Below are 22,844 nucleotides of genomic sequence, written 5' to 3'. Positions count from 1 at the left end.
GTTTCATTGGGAGTCTGAAAATCAGCAGAATGTTATTTAAAAATAAGCAAAACTAAACTATACATTTTTACTGTATGCTCTATTTTACAACAAAAATATATATATTTATGGAAATATTTAAAAAATTAAACAATTTTGTTCTATATGAAGAACATAGGAATGTAAAGTATTGCTAACTCCCCTTTGGCTTTAGAGCAGTTGGTCTAGCGAGCATTAACATGAAGCATTTCTGTTTTTAAATATGACACCATGCACTGTCCGAAGGTATGCTCATGCCAGTGCTGCACAAGCTGACACCATGCACTGTCCGAAGGTATGCTCATGCCAGTGCTGCACAAGCTGACACCATGCACTGTCCGAAGGTATGCTCATGCCAGTGCTGCACAAACTGACACCATGCATATGCATCAAGTACCAAAGCCTAACGTAGTTTTTTTTTAAATAATGCTGCTTTGTCTGCATGGGAGTCTGCTCTCTATTACCAACGGAGTCTGTGTGTGAAGTAATGTAGCGTCAAATGGGCATGTGAAACTTCACTCAGAACCCTTAGAGCTGTGTAAAACTAAAACATTTTTACATCTGACAACAATTTACCATAGCTAGACAATACACATAGCTAGCTGGAACCTATCCATTTGTATGTGCTGAAGTCCAACCAAGCCTATATGAAAACGTTTAAAGAGCAGAACTGATGTAAGTGCACACAAAGAATGATTAATCAGTTACATTTTACATCTTACTTGCTAGCTTTTACATGAAAGTTAGGTTTTTTAAAATAATATTGCTTTATGCGCAGAAATAATACAGTATTTACATATTCAGGAGAGGAAACAAAATTGTAACAAAGAATTTCTTCAAAATATTTTCTGCAAGTAGCGTTATTTATTTTTTAAAATATATAAGACTACAAATAATGACACTGAATACATTATTCTTGAAATGTAAATGGCTTGTTCTGTATTATTAAAAGCATGTGAAAACATAACTTGTCACAAAATACACAGTTCCCCTTCAACTACAGGGGCAAGTTATGCACCTTGCAGTCTTATTTAAAAAAAACATATGTAGATAGAATGTTTCCAGAGTGCCTCTTTTAAAAATATAAATAAATATCAGATTTGTGTTTTGCCCCAATAAATTATATTGACTTGATGCCTAGAAAGCAGTTAGTGATGTCAGAACAACTTCAGAAACTAAGGCCATCATACTCGGTAGATTCAAAAAGATCAGCCTTGTATCTTTAAGCACGTTTGCTTCCAGTTCAAATCCATATGCTTCAAGCCATCTGTGTACTTTCATGATCGTCCAAAAAGAAACAGAATATGCGTCCAATAATGGATGTGTATTGCACTCAATTCAGCACTGCAAGTGTGAAAATCAAGCTTCTGTATTTGCAAGCTAAGATGAGAGCATTTGTCATTCAGCAAGGCCTTTGTTACAAAAAGAGACACAACATTTTTAAATAATATTATTATTATTATTATTATTATTATTATTATTATTATTATTATTATTATTAAGTGTGTGAGATAGAGATGATATACATATACACACACACACACACGGGAGCACCAAAACCAACAGTAAAAGAATGCTTTCAGATACCGCTATGTGAACATTAGTATGTGGACTACTTGGCAGTTATGAAGTTCCTTTGAATGAGACAAAAGATTACCTTTGCAGCAGCTATGCCCCTCTTCAGTTCATATAAGTAGGCGACTGAATTTTTATTTTAATCACAGCCTTATAGACCTTTATAGAACAGATGTAGGTAGATTACATTTTGAATGTGGCGATTTCCCATTTAACATCCATATTAAAGTTATAACAAAGGACAATAAAGTAATGTCGTTTGTTGAATATGAAAGCGGACATCTTAAAAATGTATTACAGTTTTGTTTTATGAAAAATTAATTTTCCAGTCCCTAACAGAGCTGTGGGAGTCAGTCAGAAAGTAAAATATGCCTGGGGAGGAACTGGGCAAGAAAATGCATTTTATATTAGTTTCAAAATTAATTAAAGTTTGCAGTTGGCAAAAAGATATTGCATAGAAAATTAAAAGGGACATAATATTCAGTCTAAAACTGACAAGAAAATATCACCTGAACATCTATGTTTAAGAAAAAAAAAAAAACACAGCAGCCAATCAGCTTCATCAGTGATGTTACACTTTGCTTTACTATAATCTTATGAGATTTCACGAAAATTTTGCAAGATTTCATAACAAGGGAAATAACTGTCTGCACATGCCAGATGCACGCTTGCTGGCAAGTCCTAGGACAAGCATTTTAAAGTCCATTTACAATGGGATGTGGCTACTGAGTAAATTTTGAGGTGAAATATCTTCCTTTTTTACATAGAGATTTTCAGGTGATATTTTCTAGTCATCTTTTTACAGCTATTTTGCATCACTTTCAAGTGCTTCAACATTTGGGTATCATGTTCCTTTAAAAGAAAGATAGATTTTTGACTGCAGATAAGAACCATAGGCCAAACAAACCTTATCTAGTTTAAAGGATAGTCTTATGCTTAGAATAGGTATTCTTGGAGTCCCCCAGTGTTTCTCATTACCACTTCTAATGGCAGTCTATTCTATTCCAATAATCAACCACCCTTTCTGTGAACGGCTTCAGCAAATTACTCCTGAAACTACTACCCTTCAGGTTGAGATCATGATCCCTTGTTCTTGCATTTTTCTTTGTATAAAAAAAAATACTCAGACTCAGCTTTACAAAGCCCCTTAATATACTTGAAAGTTACAATCATATCACTTATTTTCCTTCTCTACTATATACAAATTTAAAAAACAAAAATCAGCACTCACTGGATTTAAAGAGAATATAATCCTTTTAATTCAAAGTGACGTTTCGGGGCCTTCACACCTTCATTAGACCAACATGTGCAAAGAAACATTTCTTAAAAAGATCAGAGACCCCTCCCCCTGTGCTGTGTAAAATATATATATATATATATATATATATATATATATATATATATATATATATATATATATATATATATATATATATATATATATATATAAATAATATATATGACATTGCAGTGTATATACATGTCAAAGTGATGCATAAGGGACAATGAACAATATCCACAAGCTCATAAATAAATCGATAACATGTAATTCTTATACATTATGCCCTCAATAAGCAGTCTCTGCAAGAAATGAGGTCTCATTCCCAAGCCGTAGCGCAATTAAATGTTTAAGGCATATGCACACAATATGTTAATGAGCCAGATGGTATAAGCCTTTAAAACATACATATGAGCTGCATTATAGGGCTCTATGATTCCATCTAACGCCAAGATTTAAATATTTCTAAGGTAGTTACCTTTTACTATGTGTTGTCAATTTGTTATAGCCACTTGGAGGCTATGGGGGGGGGGCATGTCTACCTTATTGATGTTTTCCCTGGCAGTCAGAATTGCATATAGACACGCCCCCATACGCTCAATTCTGCTATGCATCAAAGTGGCTATAACGAATTGACAACACGCCACAAAAAGTGGAGTGCAGATTTTTTGAAATAGCTATTGTTGTTACTCTGGCAGCCTGGTATATTTGACATTTGTTTGTGAGAGTGCACCTGCCATACATACATAATATGGGTTGCAGTATCAAAAAATACTGCTATTTCATAAACAAAAAGTAAACAAATAGGCAATTTCTCATGCATTTTTTACTCTGCAGCCGGTATAATAAATGAAAACACATTAAGGGGGAAAAAAGTATACAGTACACTGGACCTTTAAAGATACAGCAAAAAATAAAATAAAAATAATCTATTTAGGAATACATTTTTAAAATTGTAATAAGAACTGCAATAGTAATAGAACCAAGAGGAGATGTTATTTTTAATTAACTAATAGTTTATTTAACAGAAATAATGTATTTTAAAATGAATGTTCTTTGATACATGTGGTTGTTCACATCTTATTATATCAAATTAAAGTGAGTTATGTCTTTGATAACGGCTCTGTTGGCGAGGTTGCAAATGGCTGGTAACTCTTAATCCTGTATAGAGCAAAAATATGGAAACAATTCAACATAGCTGCAAAAGGCTTATTTTCTTCTATAGAGGATTGTGAGATAAGAGACCAAGCAATAATAATATAATATAATATAATATACAATATATAATATATAACATAATATAATAATATATAAACACACACACCATATCAGGAAAAATCTGGTACCATAACAGGGGAAAAACATTTCTAAAATATTTACTTAAAACAGAGAAGTGATGATTATAAAAATAAAAAAAAAGATTTATGGTCACAAAGTTAACCATTTTGCTGGCCTGTCTGCTAAGCAGAGGATTAGGGGACTCCAGGCGATCTCCTAAACAAACACTTCAGGATGCAAAATAAACCACAATACTCGACTCATTTTCTTGAGTTATTTTACAAAAAAGGAGACACTGGGTGTGAATCCTGTTAATCCCTTTGGCATGAAAAACACTCCTTATGAAAACAGTAAGGGAAATCACTCCAGCTTTAGCCTACACTTACAAAGGAAAACATCCCAGCACTAATTACAGCTTGTATTCTATGCATTTACAGCAGAGATAACTGGAGATTGGTGTGATCCTGGTTTTCTCCATACCTCTAAAGCAACCTCATCAAGCAAAGCTAAATACTATCACCTATTTGATCACATAATTCATGTTTTTCTCTCACAAAGAAAAAAAAAATACACACAGAAACCATCATAAACTAAACCATAAAATGTATACATACAAAAAGGTTGAATATGATAGCAGCAGAGAAAAAATAAATAGGAAATTGGAAGAGATCTTCATAATATATGAATGCATTATTATTTCAAAAACATCAAACTCAAAGAGAGTGATATGCAAGGGCATATAAAAGATTCATGTTTAGGCAATATGGGTGTTGATGAAAATGTGTGAAGTAATATCCAAAATGAATAGACAGCAGCTGCATATTGACCTATGAATGGTTTAATTTACATGGCAATTCAAAGCTGTAGCAAACTGCCTTTATTTATTGAATATACTTATTGTAGGGAAATATTTCATATCATGAAAATAGATTAGTAAATAATGTTCCAATCTAAACTGTTTTTAGTTAACCTATGAGGAAACGCATGACTCATACTGCAGTATTCAATTTCATTGCCTGGAACAAATACTAAATCTATATTGGTCAACTAGGCTTCCACAAGCCTGACGAGAGAAAAAACAAAACAAAAAAAAAAAAAAAAGTTATTTAGAATAAGTCATTTTTTTCTTTCAAAGAACAAATCATTTAAAAGGGCCACTAAAGTCAAAATAAAAGAATGCAATTTAAAATAAAATTAAAAAAAAATCTAATATAGTCCCATTATCAAAAAAATGCACACACTTTTTATGTGCATGCTTTTTGAGGCTTCAGCTCCAATGAACATATGCAAAAGTGCACAGAATAGAAGTATACGCATTTTGTGATTGGCGGTTGCCCATCACATGATACAAGAAGGGAAAATTGGATTCAATTTTACATTTTCCAGAAAATATTCTACTGCTCATTTCAGATTTAAAGCAAGTGTTATTGTACTGTCTTAATATTGGGTATTTGTCACTTATTTCATTCTATTGTATTTAGTGGTCCTTTAAGAAAGGGTATTTTAAAATGTAACAAATAGCTAGATACAATGAACATTTCCAAATCATCAACTGTTCATTTGTAGCTATCTGACCCAGTTAAAAAGGGACATACAACCTTTAAATTATACATTGTAAAACATATTTGCAACATACTTTATTTTGACCCCCTACACAAATTTAATTCTAAAAAAAAATTAAGTTTTCCACTTCCTCAAGGATAAATATGGTACATATCTGTCCCTAATTGGCTTTAGTAAAAATGATCTGATAAGGAACATTTTCTAACAGACAGCAACTAGCCTTGTCAATATTTGGCTCCTCCAAATACGGTACGCGTTGGGTGGTTTTTTTATTTTCTTGGACTAAACTGTACTTGTTTTGGTCTGCACAATAACCCTTTTAGTATTAATGAACCTATGCTGTGTTTATTAATAGGATATGCTAATGGAATTATAAAATGCATTAGAGTATTTTATTAAAATATGAATGTACATTGATAACTATATGTGTTTCAAAGTGGTCAAACATTAATCTCACACATCGAAATGAATATTCTGAACAAGACATGACAAGTGAATGGTGGCTACATGCATATGCCACACTTGACTGGCATTGTGGTCGTGCCATGTTCTGAAGTGCATTGCTGCTACGGAGTGACTTAGAGTATACATGGTTACCAACGAGAATATATATTATATTAAATTGCCCTAAAGAAAGGGGCTAAAGCAACTAAATGTAATTTAAGAAGGGACATAAATCAGTTTGAGATGGCAATATAAAATGATACAACCGTATGTAGATTTTTTTATATATATATATATATATATATATATATATATATATATATATATATATATATATATATATATATATATATATACACACATACATATATATATATATACATACACACACACACACATATATATAGAAACATTCTGCAATGTACATTCATTGTTTATTTTGTCCATTTTTCCAGTATTTCATTCTGAAATTGTGAGATTTTTCAGTTCCTGATAGAAATGGACGTGCAGAACACACATTCCACACAGCCATGGGCTGAACACTATAGTTACCTATTTATAACTGTCCCTAATTGGCCACAACAGAGAAAGAAACCTAAGTTACAACATGGCAGCTCCCACTGCTTCATAGAAACTTAATATTGACAATAGAAGTGTAAACTTTTTTTTTCAATTGATGTTTTTATATATTGACAAAGGAAATGTGAGTACAAGACATAGTCAGATTAAGACATAACAGTGATTATACAATAATACAATGCTTTGCTTCAAAAATAATTGTGTGAGAGTAGTAACTTGCAAGTCAAATGAGACATCGTAGGTAGTAATAAACAAGCAAATATCAACCACAAAATAAAACATATACAAATAAAACCTCATTTTTCTTAAGGATTATAGAGTTTGATGGATCTACATATCTCTTGTTACTTGAGGAATTAACAATCCACCTTTTTAAATAGATAAGGGCAGTATGATTCTCAACAAAGCAAGTTTCGTTCCGTATGAATAAGTGTAAACTTTTAAAAATACATATAGGTTATTCTCAGACTGATTTTTTTCTTTGAATGCATTATTCTATCTAGCATTTATTTAGTGTTTAATGCCCCTTTAATGGGACATTGAAGTGCACTAATAAAATACTCAGATTTTTTGCAATTTCTTATTGCAATGTTGCTAACATTTAACTATCTGACACACAAAGGCGTTTAACACTTGTACTGAGTACCCCCACCACTGCCAACTCCTGACAAGTAATATTTGTAATCTTCACTTAAATACTCTAGTTTTCACAAAAGGGGGCTGCAAGATACATCAAATATTGTAAATAATATAGTCCCTTTGCTGTTCTCAAAGTTACTGAGCAGAATATATGAATCAATAATCAATGCTTTTAGTTACTACAAACACAGCAAATCCTATATTGATAAACTGTTTTTTTTCCCCCCTTGGAATGTCCAAGTGTGAATATTTAGCATTTTTAATTTTATGTGGGGAGTGTACACTTTTTTTTTAGTCTTTATCTGTATTAACCACTTATATTAAATAATTGTGATTCACTATAAACGTCTTAAGCTTAAATAGTGCTCACTTTGTTTTTTTATATACGGATATAATCTATTTACTAACATTTTCAGGGGTTAGTGTTAAGTGAAGTTTGACTTTTCCTATTAGAACTATTTATTTTTTTATATTTTTTTATAAAACAAAGTCAATCATTAACTGCATTGTGTGAGTAACCACCAACCACAGGCTTATATCTAACCTAAGATCACCAGTGCAATGCTGCTCTAGTGCCAAACTTTAACCCCTTTGTGGGAATTAAACACACAATTATATGCAGGCATTAGTGCAATAAGAAAATGTTCATACAACAGAGAATATTTTTATTGTTGGCAGATAAAGCAATGGAGAATTTCCTTATTGTACTTGTGTCCCTTTAAAAATGAGAACACATTTATTACATCAATAAAGATCACCATTAACTTTTATAACACACAACAAAACAAGATGGTATACCCTAAAGTCAGCGCTACATCCATAAGCATCACATTATTGTGGCTTTTCTGCATTCATAAGAGTAGAACTTAAAATCTAAATAGGTTAGAGGATGCTCTACTGAAAATAACAGCTCCCTCAATCTCACCAAAAAATGATAAAAAAAGTCAACAGGAGGTACAGTGTATACTTGGCTCTTAGAGCAAGACATCAACATGCTGTTACCACCTCTGTCACGCAAGGGGTTAAACCCAGCTATCTTGAAGCACATACATATATACATTTTTTTCTGACATGTATTAATCTAACAATCTTACAAAAAAAAAAAAAAAAAAAAAAAAAAAAAAAAAATCGATGACCCTGCATAGGAGATGCTAAAAACATGTTAATCTAGTGGGCTTTAAATAGACAGGTTGTAGATAGATATAGATAGATCTATCTATTTTGTTTAAGAGCTTTTCTAGGAAGCTCCCACCCTACCTGAGCAAATGCTCTCCCCGGGTGTTCCCACCTCCTATAACCTCCGATCCAATACCAGCACATTATTTAGTTTGCCTCAATACAAAAAGAAAGCAGCTCGATCCTCCTTTTCCTACAGAGCACCACAATTATGGAATGACCTCGCGCACACTTTCAAACCTTCCCCAAGCCTAGAATCCTTTAAGAGATCCCTGTCTGCATATCTCAAAACAGAATGCACCTGTCATGGTTGATTATAAATTTCCTACCTGTTCTATGTTTGCATATGTTATGTATTATTATTGTTTTTGTATTTTATTGTACCCTATTGTATCAATGCAATGTTTTGTGGACCCAGGACATACTTGAAAATGAGAGAAATCTCAATGTATCCTTCCTGGTAAAATATTTTATAAATAAATATAAAAAAATAATCTAGAAGATACATACATACTTTATTTTTAACTGTTAAAGAAATTGGGAGACATGACAAACCTGCAATTGGGAGGTGGGTCCAGAGTGATATCTGCCAGCTCCTTTTGAATCCTGTGCACAGGGGGGAGAAAGAAGAGAAAAATACAATTACAAACTTTATTTTAAAATCAGATTACCTAGGAAACATACACAGGAAAGGTAAAGCGATGCTTAATTTGTGTCGCAAAACTTAAAATAATTAAATGGGGCATATATATATATATATATATATATATATATATATATATATATATATATATATATATATATATATATATATATATATATATATATATATATATATATATATATATATATATATTACACATACTTATGTGCTAGACGCAGTGTTTCCCAACCGCGGTCCACAAGTACCCCCAACAGGCCTCGTTTTCATTATAGCTGAACCAGTGCACAGGTGAAGTAATCAGCTGATCAGTAACCAACCTGCTCTCATCCATAAGCTGATTATTTTGCATGTGCTCTAGTTCAGCTGTAATGAAAACCAGGAATGTTGGGGGTACTTGAGGACCGGGGTTGGGAATCACTGTGCTAGAGCATTTTATTATTACACTTTTGGATGAATAGACCTGAGGGATAGATGTACTAAGTGATGGCCAGACAAGGTTCTCAATTTGGTTACATGCTTATCCATCTTTACAGCAAGTGAGCAGGAGATATTGTACGTCCGCTGCCCGCATGTACAATGCCACACCTTGTTCTCACGCGAGAGCAAAGCCTATTAAAATCACCTTGGACTACTGTGTTCAGGGCAATTTATCATAGCATTGATGCTTCTTACATTGCAGTAAGCAGGCTCACATGAGCGTGTCTGCCTGCAAGGGCTCCAAAGCACTGTTCACCGTTTAGTACATGGAAAAGTGTTTAATCACCACAAAAGGACCGATTTATCATTCAAGGGCTGACAGGGGAGTACATAATTGCCCCTGTCCACCCGAGCTCTCCTCTGGCGGGCAGCAATCCTCTGCCCGAATTTAATATTGCACACAAGCACTATTTTGTGCTCGCGGGCAGGAGGTGTCAATGTCCCTGGTCAGACAAGAAGAGGGTAGGAAGCATAAATCCTGACTCTTGTGAGAGCATGTAGTCTAAGGAAAGAGAAGGACTTTATAAATCAAACCCATAGAGATTAAACATGTACTTAAAAAGGTAAAACTCAAAGTTAAACTTTTATGGTTCAGATAGAATATGCAATTTTAAATGCAGATTTTTTTTTTAATTATTGCTATTATTAAATTTGCTTTGTTCTCTTGGTATCCTTTATTAAAAAAAAAAAAAAAAGTAAACCTATATAGGTTCGGGAGCGGCAATTAACTATTGAGAGCTAGCTGGCGATTGGTGGCTACAAGCATATGCCTTTTCATTGGCTCAACAGAATTGTTCAGATTAAAAAGGGACAGTGAACACCAGAATTTTTGTTGTTTAAAAAGAAAGAATCTCTTTATTACCCATTCCCCAGTTTTGCATAACCAACACAGTTATAATAATACATGTTTTACCTCTGTAATTATCTTGTATCTAAGATTCTGCTGACTGCCCCCTTATTTCAGTTCTTTTGACAGACATGCAGTTTAGCCAATCAGTGCTCACTCCTAGGTCACTTTACGTGCATGAGCTCAATGTTATCTATATGAAACAAGTGAACTAATGCTCTCTAGTGGTCAAAATGTATTCAGATTAGAGGCAGTCTTCAAGGTCTAAGAAATTAGTATATGAACCTCTAGGTTTAGCTTTCAACTAAGAATACCAAGAGAACAAAGCAAAATTGGTGATAAAAGTAAATTGGGAAGTTGTTTAAATTTCCATGCCCTATTTAAATCATGAAAGTTTTTTTGGACTTGAATGTCCCTTTAAAGGGACATTATACACTCATTTTTTCTTTGCATAAATGTTTTGTAGATAATCTATTTATATAGCCCATAAAGTTTTTTTTTTTTAAATTAATGTATAGTTTTGCTTATTTTTAAATAACATTGCTCTGATTTTCAGACTCCTAACCAAGCCCCAAAGTTTTATGTGAATACGCTCGACTACCTACTCCAGCTTGCTCCTGTTTGTGTAAAGGGTCTTTTCATATGCAAAAGAAGGGGGAGGGGGGGAGTGTCTTATTTGCCACTTGCAGTGGGCTTTCCAGCTACCTTTTCAATAGAGCCAAACTGACAGCTTCTAAGTAAGTTTTTAAACAGTTTTATACTGGATTTTTATATCAGTATCTGTGCATCTTATTCTTTATAGTAGTGTCTATTACATGCAGTTATATGAAAATGAGTGTATACTGTCCCTTTAAGTACTAAAGGAATTTAGCTTAAAAAGAGACATGAAATCCAAAAAATGTTGTCATGATTCAGAAAGAATACCATTTTAAACTACTTTCTAATTTAATTCTATTATCTAATTTGTTTCATTCTTTTGGTATCATTTGTTAAAGGAACAGCAATGCGCTACTGGTTTCTAACTGAACACATGTGCAGCCCCAACCAGCAGCTAGAACCTAGGTTGTTTGCTGCTCCTGAGCTTACCTAGTTAAACCTTTCAGCAAAGGATAACAAGAGAAGGAAGCAAATTAAATAAGTAAATTTAAAATTAGCTTAAAATTGTATTCTCTATCTAAATTATGAAAGAAAAATGTTGCGTTTCATGTCCCTTTAAGTGGTATAATGAGATTCAGGACAACACTAGTATTTGCATACTAAAAGCACAAGTCATTTTTTCCTAACATACTTTCACTGTTCATGCTACATACTGCTTCTCTTTGGAAAGTAATGTTTGTAAATTTTCTATCAGTGTGGGAAGAACTTTTTTTTCTTTTTTTGACACTTGATGATATTTTTCCTTTTATGTTCTGACTTTTTTTTTTTTTTTTAAACGCAGAACACGGTGAGCAAGGAAGACTCAATACAATGCAGAATAGGGTTTAAAAAAGACAAGGGGCGGCTAGACACATGTTGGCCATCAATCTATAGTGCCAAAATAAAAAAGTGGGGGAGTGGAGATTAAAAAAAAAAGCGTGACCATATAAAGCAGGGCATGCAGAATGTGCAGCAACTATTTGCAAGTAAAGAGAAAAATATGAGGCAGTATGATAGAGACAAATTATATAATAGGCAAAGCAATGGAAGGCTACAAACACTATAGTTATAAGAAAACAGTCACAACTTTCCATTGTGTTTCACCAAAAAAAGAGATATAATTGGATTGATTTGTTCTTCAATGGGCTAGTCTTAAAGGGACAGTCTAGTTTAAAAAAAACCCTTTCATGATTCAGGGCATGTCATTTTAAACAACTTTTCAAAATTACTTTAAAGGAACACTCAAGTCAAAATTAAACTTCAAGATTCAGATAGAGCATGCAATTTTAAACAACTTTCCAAATTACTTCAATTAACAAAATGTGCACAGTCTTTTTATATTTACACTTTTTGAGTCACCAACTCCTACTGAGCATGTGCAAGAATTCACTGCATATACGTATATGCATTTGTGATTGGCTGATGGATGTCACATGATACAGGGGGAGTGGAAACAGACATAACTTTGCAAATTATTTAACAAAAATCTACTACTCATTTGAAGTTCAGACTAAGTGCTATTGCATTGTCTTCTTATCATGCATTTGTTGATTATGCAAATCTACTGTATTGACTGGTCCTTTAAACATCAATTATGCTTTGTTCTCTTTGTATTCTTAGTTGAAACTAAAACTAGGTAGGCTCATATGCTAATTTCTTAGTCCTTGAAGGCTGCCTCTTATCTGAATGTATTTTGACATTTTTCCACAACTAAAGGGCATTAGTTCATGTGTAACATATAGATAACATTGTGCTCACACACGTGGAGTTACCTAGGAGTCAGCACTGATTGTCTTAAATGCAAGTCTGTCAAAAGAACTGAAATAAATGGGGCAGTGTGCAGAGGCTTAGATACAAGGTAATCAGAGGTAAAAAGTGTATTAATATAACAGTTATGAAAAACTGGGGAATGGGTACTAAAAAGGGATTATCTATCTTTTTAAACAATAAAATTTCTGCTGTAGACTGTCCTTTTAAGCATATGTTTGCATGGAAAATGTACCCAATTGCTTATTGTTTGACAAGGACAAGCCACTACAAACAGGGCAAACAAATAAAAATACAACTTTACCTGGTCCTATCTTTTAGCCTTGTTTGCAAGTGTGGGAGAAATATTCAACCACGCTAATTCATTGGATTACTTATGGACAAGATTAAACATTTTAGAAAATATGTCAATTGGATTATTACAACCCAGCAGCCAGCATCAGTGTGGTAAATTAATAGTAACATCACATTTACTACTGAAATGAAAAGGACAGGGAATCCTACAATGTTTTTAATGATTTAGATAGAACATACAATTTTAAACTTTCCAATTTACTCCTATTATCAAAATTTGTTTAATTATATTGTTATCCTTTGCTGAAGGAACTGCATTGCACCACTACTGGCAGCTAGCTGAACACATCTAGTTAGCCAATCACAAGAGACAAAATGTGTGAAGGCACCAATCAGCAATGCATATTTAAATTGCTTGTGTTCATTGCAAATAGCTAAAAGTCTTAATTTTGACAAAAAACCTGCTTTGCGATAGGTGCTGAATAATTTTGACTACAACTGTAACAGTGCTATAAACCCTGGTTTCTCAACAGCCAGGCCGTGTCCCAGTACCGGGCCGTGATAGCCCTGCTGGTGGGCCCCGACCTGTCATGCATCCACTACACACTCTTACCCCACTGCATACCAAGGGCAGACTGAGACCAATCAAGGCCCCAGGAACACTATCTCACACTGACCAAAATGTATTAAATTTTATGCAAATGAATATGGTAGCCTCCCTGACCTGCCCCCAACCTCCAGAGCCAGGACCCCCAACATTAATTTCCAAAGAAAGGCCACCCAACCTCCATGGTTCTCACAGTGACATACCCCCGTCAGGGCCCCCACTAAACCCACACTTATTTGCTTAGTTACTGATAGGGCAACTGAAAACTACAGCTTAAGGAATGCACCAGGATCTGTGGAGATGCAATTTGTGGGCCCCCTACTTGCTGGTAGCTCAGCCCAGGTCCTATTTGCTTGGCTGATCAGCCCACCGGGCCTTGAGCTCACTTTGGTTGAGAACCACTGCTATAAACAGTACTACCTTAGACTGCTAAAGACATGTGCACGCCCCTAAGCATGCATCAGCCTACCTAGGTTTACTCTTTAACAAAAGTATAGCAAAAGAACAAAGCAAATTTGATAAAAAGTGAATTATCTAGCTGAAACATTAACATTTACTTATTTCACTGTCCCTTTAAAAAAGGGACATTATACTGAAGGGCACAACTACAAAAGCATGGTTACTACTCATTACACTTATTTTCCTGTGCCATAAGCTTCTACAAAGTGTTTCTCCTATTTTAACCACCAACTGTAGCTGTATCTACATAAAGGGTCTTTTCACTGAAATTGCTAACTGACAGCTGTATTGTGCTTTTTGTAATTGCATGCACGATACAAAAAGGTATCTTTAAATTTGCATTGCTCTGTATTATTCCTGAGTGATAAAGATATATACACACATATATTGTATGTAGCAAATTGTTAAAAAAAGCTACCGCTCTGTATCATGTATGCTAACCAGTCGTGAATACAGCCATCACAAAAATGTCACTCATCTGTGAATATGCATCACTTCTGTCAAAGGGTATAAGACTAACTACATTTCAAGATGGCGACACCCAGTATGAAGATGGAGCGCTAAACCAGCCAGTGTCTGTAAAAGCTATGAGCTCTGCAGGCACAAGAAGAACAAAGTATACCATAGTGTGTAGCAATCATGCTATCAGACAATGTGTACCATCAATATACACAACATAGTTGTGCACATATATGCAAAACAAAAACAACATTCTCAAACAAAATTGTACAATTCAGGATCTGTATCATGTACATATACAAATTATTACTGTGCTTATCACATGGGCAAATCCCTTAGAGAAATTGTAAACCACTCAATATTTTTCCACATAAATAAGGTTTGCAGAAACTAATGAAAGGAAAATTAGAACCACTCTAAATTTTTCTTCAAATAAGGTTTTCCTCAGGTATTTAAATTGGAAAATTACAGGATTGAATTCACTCAGGATAAGTTATTCCATAGAACAAGCCCATCAATATTTCCAAAACAGATAATGTACAATTAATTAACAACAGAATTGTTGAAATCTTAAATAAAAAATAAAGAACAAGCATATTAAAAAAAAAAGATCTATTAAATTGCAATAATTTTCTTAAATCTAAAAACTAGTCTTTGAGAAAGTAATAAAAAACATATTTAAACAAACATATAGTGATGGTCTCATTCGCCATTTATTTCCGGAATAAACCATTCAGCAATGTCCCTCAATTGGGATGTCTGTGGTAGACCTATTAAATAGCATCTCTAAGAATCAGACTTGGGTACCATTGGGCATCTTTAATCACATTTAATGGTGCTTATTAAGCTGTTGCATGAAAATGTCAGTACTTGTATGGCCGTTTATCAAAAGTAAGGCCAATGGGTCTTCCAGTTTTCTTGCTACCTAATGGTTTGCACACATATGTGGATTTTTGCATTTAAACAGGACTTTCTTTAGCAAACTACACTGGGGCTCTATAAATAGTGCAATAAATATTCTGTTAAAAAGGCAGTTAATACTTTTTTTTTTTTTTAAGGGAATTGAACTTCAAATTGTGTCAATTATAAAATGTTCAGTTAGGAAAATAAATCAGCACTGACCCTATTTGGCTACGATCATAGGACAGGGTTTTGCACTACATTGGGATATGTAACCAAATTTTTTCTTTCTTTCATGTTTCAGATATTCAATTTTAAGAAACTTTCTAATTTACTCCTATTATCACATTTTCCTCGTTCTCTTGGTATCTTTATTTTGCAACATTTAGCCACCATCAGCAAGTGATACCCAGGTGCTGAACCAAAAAAAAAAGAAGAAAAATTTATAGTTCAAGTCCCCCTTAGAGACAGAAATATGGACCATCTATGAGTCCATTAAAAATAAATAAAGGGAGGCAGAATAATTTTACCCTTTACAAAAAGGTATCTTTAAATTTGCATTGCTCTGTATTATTCCTGAGTGATAAAGATATATACATACACATATTGTATGTAACAAATTGTTAAAAAAAGCTACCGCTCTGTATCATGTATGCTAACCAGTCGTGAATACAGCCATCACAAAAATGTCACTCATCTGTGTGCCCAAACTGGTGATCACCTAAAAATGATCTCGTTAGCAGCACAGCACATTTAAAAAAAAAAGCCATAATTTGACAACACTATTTTACTATGTAGATATTAATATTTTGTGTGATATTATAAACTGGAGATATACACACACACTATAAAAAAGCATATAATAGCAGCCAAATGTATTGTTGTTTATAGGTTAAAATAACAATCTTCCAAAATGTCAGATTTGCCACAAAAGATGTACAAAAAAATACACATATAATATTGTCAGCACTGATGCAACTTGAAGAGACATTGTATATAAATGAGAAGTATGAATGTTCTCAAGTAGGAGCCAATACATAACACTTGGAAAAAGGCAGCTGCACCTTGTGTCTGATAGTTTAAAGGTGAGATCAGTTTGTTTTCTCCATTGATGATATTTCTGGCCCAACATGAGCCAGTAATTAGAGACACTGCCTCTGGCTCAAGCTGGGACTTCTTCGGCTTCCTACATTTGGTGCAGTATCACAGCCCAGGCATTCAGGAGTCTCGTGTAAAATGACTGAGACCAGTCACACACTGACACCGTGGGAGGGCACAACATGGCTGCCATTCGGGTTTAGCCGTAAAAATCTCCCGAAACCCCTGGGTACCCCTCCCCCAAGATGCTTTCACACAACAAGCGCCCCAATCTAGAGCGCTTAAACCCTAACTGAGGTAAAATTGGCACTACCAGGGCAAGCGATTGCCCCCAGGAGCTACCATGCAAATTAGTCGTGTGGGGCGGGGCTTATCCATGCAAATCAATCAGGAGGAGGTTAAACTATTTTCTGGCCAAGAAGCGTTAACCCTTTGACTGCCAAACAAGGCTACAACACATCTGGCAGTCAATAGGTTAATTAAAATATTACCCCCTCCCCGCAGCAGAATATATAATTAAGACCACCCCCTATTGTACACATAAGACATCCTGAATTAAACATCAGGTTTTTACGGACCGCATTACCCTTAACCTTTTCGATACCGGGCCTGGCACCAAGCACGACTCGCAGTAATGCAGCAAATGCTCTGCATGAATTTAAAGCATGCAACAAAGTCTATGATGATGACCCCCCCCCCCAATCACACAAAGCACGCCAGGGGGTACACTTACCTTTTAGCGCTGGTGGACAACAGCTTGGAGTTCTTGCTCATGCTGACTTTGGTCTCCTTTTTCTTTGTGACTGACGAGTTGTTGTTGTTGTTGTGGCCCGGTTCTCTTTCTATTTGCTGGGTCGATGAGGTTGATGAAGAGGAGCTGGTGCTGGCCCTGGAATCGTCATCCGACATAGCTGAGATCACATACACACACAGCCTGCACCAAGCCAGAGAGGGGAGGAGGAGGATATGGGTGACCAAGAGCAATATCCTCCCCCAAAACAACAAAGGAATGACCAGTTAAACGTGCTTCCCAAATGTGGCTACTAATCAGCAGAGAGAGACATGTCTTGCTAGCCCCCCAGCTGTCTGCTCCAACACACAATGCAGAGAGGCTCAGTCTGCAGCAGCCAGCCCTCTCTCACACCCCAACAGTCTCTCCCTATGAACAGGCGGGGGAGGGGTGACGGGGGATTTAAATGCAAAGGAGGATCCAAAAGATTATAAGAGGGAAACATACTTCTTGCTAGGTGGCTTCTAAGTATTTTGTCTGCAAACTCATAAATTCAACTGCATGGGAAATCTAATTGTCTTAGTTACTTACAACAATGGATAAAACAGCACTAGGTTTTAAAGGATCATGTGCTACAGTATTGTGGATAAATCATTAAAGTGCATGACTGCTATACACATTTATATACAGAACACCATGTTACAGTAACATGTTCTAAAAATAAAGAATTTTGTGAAATGCATTAAAAATGTTATTATCTGTATTTGTTTCCTTATTTGACAACAATGGGTTCCCAATACACATATTGGAGCTGCCAAAACATTGGTGCAATATTACAGAGGTGTAATTTCATTTCCAGACATCCCAACCTGCAAAAACTCATTTCAGTTATGTATTGGACACCTCAAACCCTAAATCAGATAGAGACTTATCATTAAAGTAGCTTCCCACTAAAGTCACATTAAAAAAAAAGTAGCTTTATTGCACAACCACATACAACAAACCTATTTTCCAGCAATCGTACGCTTGTTGGTAGTATTTGTGTTTTATTTTATTAAAATCGGGGGGGGGGGGGGGGGGCTTTTTGGTTACTGTTGCATGCTTTGAGGGTTCTTTAACGTCACAGCAACTAAAGGCATTCCTTAAAGAAAAACTTTTCCGGATTTGGGTCACATTGGATCATGGTACTTGGAGTTTCAGGGAGATTGCATTCCATTTGCTGGCATCAGGGAGCCTTTATTACAATCAGGGAGAGTCCCTGAACTTCAGGGAGAGTTGGGATGTCTGCATTTCATGCCATAATTCAATAACTGATCTAAGTCCTAAAGATAAACCTAAACCTATTGTGAAAATACTATTGATTTGGCAGGATTATCAAACATGTTGTTGACATTGCCATAGCAGCAATTTGGTGGCAGCATTTGGATATAAAATATTACAACACAAATGTCTTAATTCCATATAATTATGCATTTTCATATATATTTAAAAAGGAATTGACAAGTAACAGTTTAATTTGACTTGTAAACTACAGTTATATATTAAAAACAGAAAGGTGTAAAGTGGTGCGCAAATCTAACCCCTGCACATATACAAATCTGTTCCCATAAACCACATAAGAAGTTGGATGGATAGTGCAAAAAATATATGTAAGTATATGTGCAGTAACAGCTAGGGGATTGGTCGACAATGAAAAAAATGCTAAGTAGAGAGGTAGTGATGTCGCAAACTGAAAATTTTCCGTTCGAGAACGGCGAACACGAACGTCCTCAACTGTTCGTGAACGGGCGAACCGCCATTGACTTCAATAGGCAGGCAAATTTTAAAACCCACAGGGACTCTTTCTGGCCACAATAGTGATGGAAAAGTTGTTTCAAGGGTACTAACACCTGGACTGTGGCATGCCGGAGGGGGATCCATGGCAAAACTCCCACGGAAAATTACATAGTTGATGCAGAGTCTGTTTTTAAGCCATAAAGGGCATAAATCACCTAACATTCCTAAATTGTTTGGAATAACGTGCTTTAAAACATGAGGTATGATGTTGTATCGATCAGGTAGTGTAAGGGTTACACCCGCTTCACAGTGACAGACCAAACTCCCCGTTTAACGCACCGCAAACAACCGCAAAAAGTCCATTTGATAGATTTGATAGATAGATACATAGATTAGATAGATAGATCAATAGATGCAATATACATTTGATAGATACGATAGATAGATAGATTTGATAGATAAATAGATAGATTTGATAGATATATAATTTCCCAGACAGAGAATTACAAAACGTGCGGTCTGTGACCCATGGTAAGGTTCCCAGAGGCAGTTGCGGCGCCAGGGGACGTGTATATGGCATGGATTTTAGGAACCGGGAGATGGAAAAAGATGCTTGGTCGGTCCTCCTACTTCAAATTTGGGGCACTGAGCGTGCAATCGTGACTGGACTTTTAGCCGATGGACATTTGGCTGACGGACATTTGGCCGAAACACAAGTGGCTGTCACAAAACAGTCCGGCCACGAGATAGATAGATTTGATAGATAGATACATAGATTAGATAGATAGATCAATAGATGCAATATACATTTGATAGATACGATAGATAGATAGATTTGATAGATATATAATTTCCCAGGCAGAGAATTACAAGACGTGCGGTCTGGGACCCATGGTAAGGTTCCCAGAGGCAGTTGCGGCGCCAGGGGTCGTGTATATGGCATGGATTTTAGGAACCGGGAGATGGAAAAAGATGCTTGGTCGGTCCTCCTAATTCAAATTTGGGGCACTGCACGTGCAATCTACTGTGCCACCAGATATGAGTGGTGAGTTAAGTAGTACTATTCTGATCAATTTAATACCTGTTACGCCCCCTATCAGGGGATGTGTATATGGCATGGATTTTAGGAACCGGGAGATGGAAAAAGATGCTTGGTCGGTCCTCCTACTTCAAATTTGGGGCACTGCGCGTGCAATCGTGGCCGGACTTTTAGCCGACGGACATTTGGCCGATGGACATTTGGCCGAAACACAAGTGGCTGTAACAAAACAGTCCGGCCACGAGATAGATAGATTTGATAGATAGATACATAGATTAGATAGATAGATAGATCAATAGATGCAATATACATTTGATAGATACGATAGATAGATAGATTTGATAGATAAATAAATAGATTTGATAGATAGATAATTTCCCAGACAGAGAATTACAAGACGTGCGGTCTGGGACCCATGGTAAGGTTCCCAGAGGCAGTTGCGGCGCCAGGGGACGTGTATATGGCATGGATTTTAGGAATCGGGAGATGGAAAAAGATGCTTGGTCGGTCCTCCTACTTCAAATTTGTGGCACTGCGCGTGCAATCTACTGTGCCACCAGATATGAGTGGTGTGTTAAGTAGTACTATTCTGATCAGTTTAATACCTGTTACGCCCCCTATCAGGGGACGTGTATATGGCATGGATTTTAGGAACCGGGAGATGGAAAAAGATGCTTGGTCGGTCCTCCTACTTCAAATTTGGGGCACTGCGCTTTTAGTCGACGGACATTTGGCCGATGATCATTTGGCCGACGGACATTTGGCCGAAACACAAGTGGCTGTCACAAAACAGTCCGGCCACGAGATAGATTTGATAGATAGATACATAGATTAGATAGATAGATCAATAGATGCAATATACATTTGATAGATACGATAGATAGATAGATAGATTTGACAGATAAATAGATAGATTTGATAGATAGATAATTTCCCAGACAGAGAATTACAAGACGTGCGGTCTGGGACCCATGGTAAGGTTCTCAGAGGCAGTTGCGGCGCCAGGGGACGTGTATATGGCATGGATTTTAGGGACCGGGAGATGGAAAAAGATGCTTGGTCGGTCCTCCTACTTCAAATTTGGGGCACTGCGCGTGCAATCTACTGTGCCACCAGATATGAGTGGTGTGGTTTTTGAAGCCACAGTGCAGCACCAGAGGTCAGAAAAATTTGGCATGTACACATGCCTGAAAAATCAAGTATTGTTGCAGCCGCTGCTGTAGCAGCGGCCAGAAAAATTGATGTTTGTTTCCCAGGCAGAAAGTGCCCTAAAACATTGCGGCTTGAACCGTAGTTGGTGGCGGATAAGTCACGCAAGTCATCCGGCATTCGAAGATAAAATACAGCAGCGTGTGGACCATTTTTAGCCCAAGGCAGCTCATCTCATCAGGCCTTTTTTAGTCGAATGTATCGCCCAATGTCAGTCCCTTCAGGATACATCCCTCATTCATCTTAATAAAGGTGAGGTAATCTAGACTTTTTTGACCTTGGCGACTTCTCTTCTCAGTGACAATACCTCCTGCTGCACTGAAGGTCCTATCTGACAGGACACTTGAAGCGGGGCAGGCCAGAAGTTCTATTGCAAATTGGGATAGCCCAGGCCACAGGTCAAGCCTGCACACCCAGTAGTCAAGGGGTTCATCGCTCCTCAGAGTGTCGAGATCTGCAGTTAAGGCGAGGTAGTCTGCTACCTGTCGGTCGAGTCGTTCTCTGAGGGTGGACCCCGAAGGGCTGTGGCGATGCATTGGACTTAAAAGGCTCCGCATGTCCTCCATCAACAACACGTCTGTAAAGCGTCCTGTCCTTGCCGGCGTGGTCGTGGGAGTCGGAGGATTACTTTCACCTCTTCCCCTGTTAGATTCCCATTGTGCTGTGACATCACCCTTATACGCTGTGTAAAGCATACTTTTTAATTTATTTTGGAACTGCTGCATCCTTTCCGACTTGCAGTAATTCGGTAACATTTCAGGCACTTTATGCTTATACCGGGGGTCTAGTAGCGTGGACACCCAGTACAGGTTGTTCTCCTTCAGCTTTTTTATACGAGGGTCCCTCAACAGGCACGACAGCATGAAAGACCCCATTTGCACAAGGTTGGATGCCGAGCTACTCATGTCCCGTTCCTCGTCCTCAGTGATCTCACTGAAGGTATCTTCTTCCCCCAGCCACGTACAACACCACGGGTACCAGATAGGTGATAACGAGCACCCTGGGATGCCTGTTGTGGTTGGTCTTCCTCCTCCTCCTCAAAGCCACATTCCTCCTCTGACTCCTCTTCCTCACAATCCTCTTCCAGCGTTACCGCAGGTCCAGCAAGCGATGCTGATAAGGCTGTTTCTGGTGGTGATGGTGACCACAACTCTTCCTCTTCCTCTTCACGCTCATCTACGGCCTGATCCAGCACTCTTCGCAGGGCACGCTCCAGGAAGAAAACAAATGGTATGATGTCGCTGATGGTGCCTTCGGTGCGACTGACTAGGTTTGTCACCTCCTCAAAAGGACGCATGATCCTACAGGCATTGCGCATGAGTGTCCAGTAA

General features: G+C 36.6%; 1 protein-coding gene across 1 annotated transcript in view; it reads right to left on the bottom strand.

Moving 5' to 3' along the window:
* Positions 1 to 17,914, bottom strand: part of LOC128660402 (ubiquitin-conjugating enzyme E2 E1) — a 110,332-nt gene extending 92,418 nt beyond the window's left edge. Inside the window, exons 1-2 of the mRNA XM_053714228.1 lie at positions 17,493 to 17,914; positions 9,107 to 9,157 (exon numbers count right to left, since the gene is read on the bottom strand). Of these exons, the coding sequence (XP_053570203.1) occupies positions 9,107 to 9,157; positions 17,493 to 17,668 (227 nt within the window). The 5' untranslated portion in view covers positions 17,669 to 17,914. The remainder of the gene's footprint in view (positions 1 to 9,106; positions 9,158 to 17,492) is intronic.
* Between the last annotated feature and the right edge of the window lie 4,930 nt (positions 17,915 to 22,844).

The sequence above is a fragment of the Bombina bombina genome, chromosome 5 (genome assembly GCF_027579735.1).
Source record: "Bombina bombina isolate aBomBom1 chromosome 5, aBomBom1.pri, whole genome shotgun sequence".
Taxonomy (NCBI): Eukaryota; Metazoa; Chordata; class Amphibia; order Anura; family Bombinatoridae; genus Bombina; species Bombina bombina.
Note: the sequence above shows the minus strand (reverse complement) of the source record. Positions and strands in the feature narration are given on the sequence as shown.